This window comes from Bactrocera latifrons, unplaced genomic scaffold (assembly GCF_001853355.1).
Source record: "Bactrocera latifrons isolate USDA-ARS-PBARC rearing strain unplaced genomic scaffold, ASM185335v1 scaffold_6, whole genome shotgun sequence".
In the NCBI taxonomy this organism is placed as follows: domain Eukaryota; kingdom Metazoa; phylum Arthropoda; class Insecta; order Diptera; family Tephritidae; genus Bactrocera; species Bactrocera latifrons.
The window spans coordinates 3,958,882-3,969,030 of NW_017537267.1; the positions used below are offsets into that span (position 1 = coordinate 3,958,882).

Genomic DNA, 10,149 nt, shown 5'->3' on the forward strand with positions numbered 1-10,149 from the left:
GAATACTCAATGTTATAGCTGAGTCGATTGCTACTTCAGTCCATCAAAGAGTACGTTCACATTAAATATAGGTCAACAGCCACCACTACCTGTATGCTCAAAGTACATTGATTCACAAGTCAAATAAATAAATAAAATTCCGGACATTTGTACATACATATATGTATATGAAACCTTTATATAGGGAAACGTGGAGTGACCGTCAAACAGTGGCCATTTTTTGACAGCTTTGTCTCACCAATTGAAGTTCTTGCCTCAATGCACGTACAGCGGTTGTGTGTAAAGCTCGAGACAAGTGGCTGATTGAGTACTACAACTTTCGGCAAAGAACATGATTTGCAAAAAATAAGTAATGGCAAATTTTTTATTGAAATTCTATAAATTATGATAACCTTTCTATTCGATTGTCACTTGGAAACGAGTATTAAAGGTGAATAGAACCGCAAACATTAACAATTAATTCACATTTTTAATAAAAAATTTTGAGAGCAAGATGTTTGAAAGACATTGTGTATCGCTTTTATTAGTGTTCAGTGCGTTCAGTTGCCTGACAGTTGGTAAGAAATAATGAAACTAAAAAAATGTTTATCAAACAAAATCGAAAATATCAACTTTTACAGTAAACGCTGCGGCTATATCGCACATTGCCTTCATGAAGGATGCCAATTTCAAACCAAAGTGTCCTTTAACTGTGCAAACAGAACCGTTACAAAAACCACTGGTATTACTGCGTTTGTCACAATCCTCATTGGATGCCACAAATGCGGAATTAGCGGAGAAAGAAGCGGACATGGATGTGAGCGAAGAAAATGATGACGATATTGAATACGAGCATAATCGAAATGGATATAGACTTGTGGAGCTCAACAAAGCGCATTTGCAAAAGCTTATTGACAGCGGCAAACTGCAGTTGGTCGAGAAGCCGGGCACAAGCTCAAACGCAGCAATGATACAGCTGCACAATGAGGATGCGAATGATTGGGTGGCTGACGATGAACGCTCGAAAAAGCGTCCCTGGCGTAAAATTCAACGCATTATACGTCGGCAACTGGTAAAGAAACCGAAGCGATATTTCAAAAAAATTGCCCATCAAATTGGTTGAGAAATCAATTGCACATTTTAATAAACTTTGAATGGCTTCCTATAAGTTTTACAGAAAATAAACGGAATTTAACTTTGTAAACTTATTTCATTATTTTTCCTCCTATAAACTCGTTTGTTATACCAAAGTTATACATTTTTAAAAGCAAAAAACATTATAGTAAGAAGAAAAGTAAAGTGGAACCCATTGGTAACGAAATATAAAATAACATAAATTAAAGGAAACATAATTTACGCGCGACCTGATGTCATGAAGAGGGAAAAGATGAGCGTTATTGAATTTTTAAATGTTAAAAATTATTTAACTCGATTTCCTATATATTGTGAGTCTCGTAGTCCGTTATATGACGAAGTTCTAGGTAATAAAAATTATTAATATTAAAACTTTGTTATTAATCTCAAGCTTTATGTCAAAATATTAAATAAACAAATTTTTAGGTTTTTGTTTTTTAAGTTCGGTACAAAAGTAATTACCTTTTTCGTCTTAAAATCGAAAAAAAAACCTAATTTTGAAATAAAAATCCTCACATAAAAATGTCAGATTGAAAAGTCAGTAAACTTTAGAAACACTTTCTGATTGCATAAATTGTATAAACATTACTATGGTAAATTTTCTCAAAAAAGACCCAACAATTTTAACGCTCTCTGCCCACCCTGTTTATGTTGTAGGCGCTCTACTTGAAGGGCATGATGAGAATTAGAATTCCGATTATTCAACTCGGTCTCAAACAGTATTCCGAAATTGTTTATATTGCCACCACGGCGGCTAGGAAAAAGAATGGGTCGATTTCATAATTTTTTTTTTTCAATACTTTTATAATAATTGAATCTGTTTTTTTAAAGTCTAACAATAAGTTATAAAATCTGAAATTCATTTACAAAACTAGACAAGCTGAAGCAAGCCCTTGAGCTGTTTTGGTGATACTTTTAAATTGGTGCTCTTTAGTCCACAGGCATACCTCTTCTGTTTAGGCGTGATTGATCGCAGTAATGTCGTAAAGCGTTAGCCAATGGGTTTGATTGACCTCGGAACTCTAAATATTGTATATATTTCATTCTGCTGCCTACTTCTTTCCTTACCATAGGAATATCGAGATCTTTATGGATATTTTCATTACGCATTAACCAAGGCGAACAAGTGATTGTTCTAAGCAGATTCAGTTGGAACCTATGTATTATATCAATATTATCAGCTGTTGGAAGCTGATATTATAAATCTAAAATGTTTTTAGCCTTATATTATAATAATAATATAAAAGGCCTTCATAGCATACCAAATGCCTGAGCCACGTCTAGAAATATAGCTAAACAGTACTCTCTGTGCTCAAATGCTTTTTTTCTTTCATAAGTAATTATATTTACTTACTAAATCATGCTATATTTATATTATTTTCATGGAGGCAAGGAGACATCTTTGATAGTAATACTTTGTATGAGACTGATTGGTCTTTATGAAGACGACTGTGTTAAGTCTTTCACAGGTTTATCTATCCGAATAATCTGCGAAATTTTCCATGAAACTGGATAGTATCCAAAACTAAAGATTGCAGTGAAGAGCAAAGAGAGCACCTCTACCTCTACAGCAATTTTTGTGGTAACTCAGTTAGCACTTTTAGGGTATCCTGCCCTGGCGGCTTTTTCGGGATTAAGTTTTTTTTTGTGATTCTAATAATTTCGGAAGTTGAAGTTTTAAAAGACTCGAGTGACTGGTTAGCTGTGTTGGGTACGATTGTCAGCTTAAAGCTATTCTTTAGGCAATTAGTTGAAACACCTTTTTTAAGTAATTTGCTAAACAATTAGCCATTTCCTCGTCATATCGGTCCCAATTTCCAACCACTTGTTGTATAGGCATGTTGGAGTTGACTGGTGACTTCATGAACTTTTGAGCTTTTGGAAAGAGAATTTTGCTTGCTCGAATTTGGACACAGCTTCTATATATACGTTCCGGTGTTGAATACATATATTGAAAAATATAGTAAGTCCGTATACCAATTTGCTTAACATATTGCACATTTTTTCGAATAAGCGTTGCCACATAAGACAAACATAAGATATTTCGTTTACCACCCTCATTAATATTTCAGTTTTTTCTTCATGGAGTAAAAGAGCATAATTGTACTTCGATTTCTGAATTTTCCGATTCTATTTAAAAAACCGAATTACACACAAATCGCTCAAATGTTTTCCAAGACCTCGAATTTGCCCTAAAAGTGGGCGTTACCATGATCGGTGTGAAAATTATGATGGCATAGCCTTATGTGGTTCCTGTGGTTGTGGTTACAGCTCAGAGACCTGTATTTGCATATACAGTGACAAAAATTTAGTAGAACCGAACCTTACCCTTATACATTTGAGGGTTGGGTGATTATTATCCTATTTCCTACATATCGTTCTTAAAAACATTAGTATTTTATGCAGATAATCGTCGGGGTAATAACCTTGTTGTTGTAATCACATGTAAAACTTGCAACTATATCACAGCTTTTGGAATTTGCTTAAAAAATTATAGTATTATTATATTTCATTGCATACTTTGCGGCATTTGAGTATTAATTCAATTATACTCTTTGAAAAAACTCAATTATTTTAGTACGTTGAGTGAAAAGCTATACTGAGTGAGTGAGAATTACTCAAGCATTTATTTCGTTTGTACGTCTTATCTCTGGGGCCGCTGTTAGTTAACAAAATCAGCGATCACTCAGTCAGAGAATGTATAAAATAAATAAAAATGTTTATACATTCTCCGACTCAGTTGCTAATAAACCTCCTACTAAGTTGCTAAGTTGCACTCGTGCGTACCGGTTTCGATCGTTTGTTTGTTGATTTGCTCGTCGCGTGTTTTGTTACGAGTTCTTGCTGCCGAATTTTGAGCTTTGTACCGCCATTAGGACGCGTCAAGACTTGTTTGTTTGTGCAATTAATTCTTAAAGCAATAGCGGCCTTTGAATATTGTTGTTGTTATTGTTGTGTGTCAGACCATAATTTTTATCGCTTTGTTTTTGGCAAAGATTTTGGCATTTATTTACATTTTATAATATATATAATATTCGTGGCAGTTAAGTGGGAGTGCTCGCAAATTATATACACACACACACACTTTAATATTCTTACTTTTGTTTACGAGCGCGATCAGCTGTGAGTAGTTTTTGGACGCCATTATGGTACTGCTGGGAAAATTAGCAATTGTTACTGGTGAGTATTGAAAATGGATAAGAAAAGTAATTGTTTTCCTACCGAACTCTTCTTGTATGCAACTAGTCACATATGTATGTAATATATTGTTGTTTCCTTTGTTTTGTTTCATTACTTTTAATGCAATTCATGCTAAATTATGCCGGCACATGTGTTACATGTCGCTTTATTGCCATACACCAAACTTACTCATGCACATACAAACGCCTATGTAATTAACTTTAGGCGCTGGTTCTGGCATCGGGCGCGCCACCTGTCGCGTGCTAGCGCGAGATGGTGCTCGAGTGATCGCAGCTGATCGCAATTTGAGAGCCGCCGAGCAAACCGCGAAAGACATTGGCATTGGTGAGTATACACCTCAGCCTGCGTATATGCAATGTTTTTTATATTTGATTCCTATGCGTGCAGATCATGTTGTTGCGTTGGAGTTGGATGTGGCTTCGTTGGAGAGTGTGACTAAAGCGGTTGCTGCGTCCATTGCGCAATTCAAGCAACCACCTTCGATTGTCGTCAACTCAGCCGGCATCACACGTGATGGCTACCTACTCAAGTTGACCGAGAAGGACTACGACGATGTGTACAAGGTGAATTTGAAGGGCACTTTCTTGATGGTCCAACAATTTGCGCGCGCCATGATTGAGCATCACGTGCGTAACGGCAGCATCATAAATATATCGAGTATTGTGGCACGCATTAGCAATCCCGGCCAGGCTAATTATGCTGCCACAAAAGCTGGCGTCATTTCACTTACCGAAATTGCGGCCAAGGAATTCGGAAAGTTCGGCATACGTGTAAATGCGATATTGCCTGGCTTCATTAACACGCCCATGGTTGAGGTAGTACCGGATATGGTAAAGGAGGATGTTTTGCGTCGTTGTCCAATGGGTCGTCTGGGTCGGCCTGAGGAGATTGCCGAAGTCATAGCATTCCTGGCGTCTGAAAAGTCGTCATATGTGAATGGCTCAGCGATCGAGGTAACCGGTGGATTAAAGTAAGCAATATGTGATAGAGCTTTCAATGCTTGTTAGAACATTTCGGAATTTAGAGACTATCCAGTGATGAAGCGTTCTTCAGTAAAGTGCCTAAAGTGATATTTTCACATAATATACATACAAGAATTGTGCATTTATTCTTCTCTATATTCATTATCAAAATTTTAAATATATAATGTGTGAAGAATTATTTTTTTATTGATGTTTTATTGATATAATTTTTTTTTATACTGAAATTTATAAATAATATATCAATACGTAATCTAACGATGGAGCGCACTTGGGGATATTTGTCCTTTGTGTTACCCAAAATCTCCTTAAAGTGCAGTACCTTATAGATTCACGAACTGTTTTGACAAATTTCTTAAGGCGTCTCACTTCCTTAGGGTTTCCAAAGGTGTGTCTATAATGATATTTCAACTGCTGTTTCACCTCGTCTTCTTTCATATAGCTTTGTCAAAGAGGGTCCGAAAAAATATTTATTTATTGGAGAGGACAGTGTCCAGTCAGAATATCTACAAAAGCGGCGAGATGGATTTCGCTAAGTACAAAGTAGTTCGGAGGACTTCTTACAGCTCACTTTGGACCAGAATGGTCTTGCAGTCACATGGTAAGTTCTGGTTGTTGGCCAGCGCTCAGTTTAGCTCATTTCAGCTTCATAGGTGTAACGCCAGAGGTTATTGAACAACCGACTAGCTTCGAATCGGATGCCCTCTCTAGCAGGTTCATTGAATTTGCGTTTCCACCATAAACGGGGACTCATGCAAGTTTAATATGGAAAAAGCCTGAAGCTGTTGCTAATAAGGTCGTGCACTGCTTGACTAGTTTTCAGCACATAGCCAACGAGGACAAAACTGGTTAAGCCGTGAATAAACTCACTGTACTAATGTCTGTTCTAATGTCTTCGCCCACTCTCAGATCACTCACAGGTGTTTGAGCAGAGAAGAAAACACGTGGTAAAGATTCCGCGATGAAGTGATCTAGATTGTAAGAAATGCAATGGAAGTAGAAAATTTAAATTTGTCCTTGCCCGGGGCTCCACATATACCCAGTTTCCCAAGTATAATAGCAGCATTCGCCTCAAAGTACATTGCCCGTGCACTTCCTTAACATGCTCATCATTTATATGTAAATTTTATGGGGTTTCCGTCGGGGTGTTACAAACTTCATGGAAAAGACAGTTTTTTACTTTAATACACTCTACTTTTCAAAGAGTAATCATAAATAAGCAGGTAAGGACGAGCTGAGTTCGGGTAAACTGAAATTTGCAAGGATTAAAACCAACTTCCTTCAGATACATAAGGTTTCTTAGTTATATGGGGCTTCTGGCGAGTTTTCATCGTATTTTATTTATTCTAATCACAAAGATACACAGCTATAAAAAATATGCACTTTTTCAATTTTATTTAGACAACTTACATATTGTTTGATGTATGCGGTATAAAGTCACCCGGAAGATCGAAAACCTTTATATTAGGTATATGGAAGCTAAAGAAAGTATTGACCCCATTCAAACCATTTTTGTTACAAAGAGATATTATTATCAAAAAGGAATTCAAAACATTTATTTGTAAAAGTTTTTTTTAGTATGAATAATTTACCAATTCTTTCAAGCATGGGGTTGATGGCTTTTTGCCTGCAGAATTTAAATTCAATTCTCAAGTCTCAACAGAGTTAAACCAAAATATTTAAAGATCCCAAAAATATATTTATAACATTATTTCCAAGGGGAATGGAAGAACGATGCTAATAAAAAAAATACAGTATCATGCCACTAGAACCTTTTCACTGGACTTAACTTTGTCTTCGAAACCAAAGAGGTCAACATATTACTGTGATGTGTTTTAAGGGTTGAAAAACTATTGACTCAAGTGTTTATTGTCTGCTCAAAACTGCCTCAAAGAGAGTAGTGTTTTTTGTTTTTTTTTTTTTTTTCATCATCAAGTGAAGAGGTACCTTACTATTTGAACATCTAGTATAACTAAAATGGTGCGTGGTGAATTGGTGGTTTATGATTCATTAAGCGAATATTTATTATTTTTATTTGCTTCATACCTTTTTAATAAATTGAACATTTGAACGCTTAGTGAGTGATTACTTAGAAAGAAAAAAACAAAACAGAATAACCAAAGCCACAGCTGACTGGGACAGCAGAGCTCGCATTTCAGCGTTGATAAAAACGCAAACGCGCACGAGAACATTGACTCTTTGCCACTGATTAGAAGTCATCAAGGGGAGTTTTTCAGCCCCCGCGGTTGCCGCTAACAAGTTTGTTGAATGCAACTAAAAATTTCTAATAGCAGCCAACACGCGAACTTGAAATTTGCTTGCATCTGGTGACTGGTGACGCATAACCGGAAGTTTACAGTTTTGTTAACTTGCCCACTGCGCTCTGGTGCTTGAGTGCGTGCGAGGGTGCTTACCGCTGACTAAGTGAATTTTTGTTTATTTGTGGATTTAGCGGGTGGTTTCTGTGCTTCGAACTTTTTGCTAGTTTGTTGCGCACTGCCAGCCGTCTGCTGCTTGCTGCTTGCCGCTGGCTGTTTATTTATTTACTAAATCGCTATTCTAAACCCGACGGGTGAAAGTGCAGCATGTTGCCATGCACTTTATTGTTGTTGTTGTTGCTAGTTGTTTGCGTTAAATATTTGTCAGTGTCACCAGATGACGTGGCTAATATTAATATATGTATAGTACATATAAGTATGTATGAGTGCTTAGCAGTAAGGGCGGTAGTAGTAGGTGGTACAAGGCGTTGTAATGGGGTTAAAAAGTATACCCTAGGCACTTATCAATGGACTTTACGCTACGTCACATAAAAGTGATTGACACTTAAAAACTAGCTTTGTGCCATAGTAGCGGCTGATTGCTGGTGCGTGTCGACCAGTCTGCTGGGCAACAGTAATTATGGGCGGAGCTGTTAACAATAACTGTTGTTGTCACAGAGCTGTTGTTTAGTTTTAATAGGTAAGTGGGTTATTGTTTTCCAATGACAAATATATGTATGTACATATTTTTTTAATTTTTTTAATATTTCTTTTGTTTAACCGTATATATGTAATAGGTTGTCAAAAAAAGTCCTGCGGTATTTTTGCGGTATTTTTATTGAATTTTCAATTGTTCATAAAATTTTTTTGATGACTCATGCCCAGCTCTTGACCGATGCTACGGCTGCTACTATGCCGGTCTCTTTCGACCAATTTAGCGATTTTATCGCAATTTTCGAAGACTGTACTTCGTACGCTTTCAATTTAAGATTTCGACGTAAAATTCGCCAGGTCGTTCCATAATCTCTGCTCGGTCTTCGTGTACACTCTCAGCTTCGCATGCTGCATTTTCTTCACTACGTGGTGGACGTGGTATATTCGGTCGAATATTATTTAATAATTAATGCTGGGTCATAAGTTGGGTGATGGTGTTGCGAATAGTACTCTCAGTATCCCGATTATGTTGACCATAAGTTGAACCTGTTTCCCGTATTCTTTAGCGAACGTGAATTTTCATAATAAAATTGAACGATTTGTAAACGTTGTTCAGGCGTAAGTCTTTCCGGGATGAAATGAAAAACAATACTGAATAAAGATAACATGACAGCTTGAAACGAGTTACACGAGAAATGTAATAGAAGGCTATTGAACACAGTACCTATAATTGAACAACCCGTTAAATCTCTGTTTATTTTATTTTCAATATAATTATAAAGTACATATATATTATGTTAGTATATATATCGCGTTATGTATGGCAATGGGCGAATGATCATAGGCAACTGAGTATCCAAATGTCATTTTTGGCGTGTTATGCCTTGGTATAGTATACAGAAATCTTAAATTCGGTTCAAGACCAGCTGCCAAAAATACATTGATAATTGTAACAAAGCAGTCACTTTCTCTGCTTCTAATTGCTTATGAAAATAAGTTATAGTTAGTTATTGGCGCACCGAAAGCGCAAACAAGTAATTTGTTAGCGTTGCATATGCAAAGGGGCACCCAAAAATATGGTCGTGAGGCAGTTCATTGTCAATTTTCGCTCCCTTGATTGTTTTATATACGTTTTGCGTACATTAGGGTAAGCTATAAACACTACAAGGATGGGGAATGTAAAAAATGCATTTTATGCGGTTTAAACGGTTATATAATGACAAAGGATTTTATTGCATGTTCATCGACAACCTTCAAAATTAAGCTCAACAGTTTTTCTTGCTGGGATATTTTTACCTCTGTATATAAGTACATGTTAAACTGTGAACTTTACTGGAAAATTTTTGGCAAATCTTAATATACAATGCACTACTGAAGGCAAAAACTAATACAACTAATAATTGTTTGTCGTGTAAAAGTATTTTTGGTTAGTATTCAAAGAAAATCGAGAACCCGCTGACGACGAAACACGTCCAGAACGGACAACAACATCAACCTCTGAACAACACGTCAATAAAATAAAGGAATTCGCGCTTGAGAATCGGAAGGATCAGTGAAAACCATGTTGAAAGATAATTTAGGCCTAAGAAAAGAGAAAGCACGATGGGTTCTAAAATCAATCAGCCAGCGTCTCGTTATTGTCTGTGAAACAATGCTTTCCGACTACCAGGATGTCATGAAACGTATTATTATTGGCGTTGAGTTTTGGATTCGAAAATAAACTATCAATCGTACGAATATAATGACAAGGATGAATCGAAGCGCAAAAACACATATCACAGCAGGTCAAAAATCAAGGCTATATCTACAGTTTTCCGAATTCCTTTCGACTGGCTAAACTGTCAACAAGGAATACCATTTGTATATTACTCATCGTTTGCGCGAAACTAATCGTAAAAAGAGGACAGAAATCCGAGCAACCGACAACTCTTAGTTTTTGCACC

The 10,149-nt window shown here is 36.5% G+C and overlaps 2 protein-coding genes across 2 annotated transcripts; both read left to right on the forward strand.

Annotated features, from left to right (window-relative positions):
• Nucleotides 1-424: 424 nt before the first annotated feature.
• LOC108974905 lies at nt 425-1,439 on the forward strand. The gene is made up of 2 exons (XM_018943009.1): nt 425-557; nt 621-1,439. Exons 1-2 carry the CDS (start codon nt 494-496, stop codon nt 1,100-1,102), a joined length of 546 nt encoding a protein of 181 aa, XP_018798554.1. The 5' UTR covers nt 425-493; the 3' UTR covers nt 1,103-1,439.
• Nucleotides 1,440-3,858: 2,419 nt separating this feature from the next.
• LOC108974886 (estradiol 17-beta-dehydrogenase 8) lies at nt 3,859-5,479 on the forward strand. Its single transcript, XM_018942988.1, has 3 exons — nt 3,859-4,293; nt 4,519-4,638; nt 4,702-5,479. Exons 1-3 carry the CDS (start codon nt 4,260-4,262, stop codon nt 5,286-5,288), a joined length of 741 nt encoding a protein of 246 aa, XP_018798533.1. The 5' UTR covers nt 3,859-4,259; the 3' UTR covers nt 5,289-5,479.
• The last annotated feature ends 4,670 nt before the right edge of the window (nt 5,480-10,149 follow it).

What these genes read in the sequence shown, in the direction of transcription:
- LOC108974886 (XM_018942988.1), top strand. Translation starts at nt 4,260, where the DNA reads ATGGTACTGCTGGGAAAATTAGCAATTGTTACTG. An exon ending in AAAATTAGCAATTGTTACTG is followed by an intron (nt 4,294 to 4,518) that starts GTGAGTATTGAA and finishes AATTAACTTTAG; the next exon opens with GCGCTGGTTCTGGCATCGGG. An exon ending in CGCGAAAGACATTGGCATTG is followed by an intron (nt 4,639 to 4,701) that starts GTGAGTATACAC and finishes CTATGCGTGCAG; the next exon opens with ATCATGTTGTTGCGTTGGAG.
- LOC108974905 (XM_018943009.1), top strand. Translation starts at nt 494, where the DNA reads ATGTTTGAAAGACATTGTGTATCGCTTTTATTAGTGTTCAGTGCGTTC. An exon ending in GTTCAGTTGCCTGACAGTTG is followed by an intron (nt 558 to 620) that starts GTAAGAAATAAT and finishes CAACTTTTACAG; the next exon opens with TAAACGCTGCGGCTATATCG.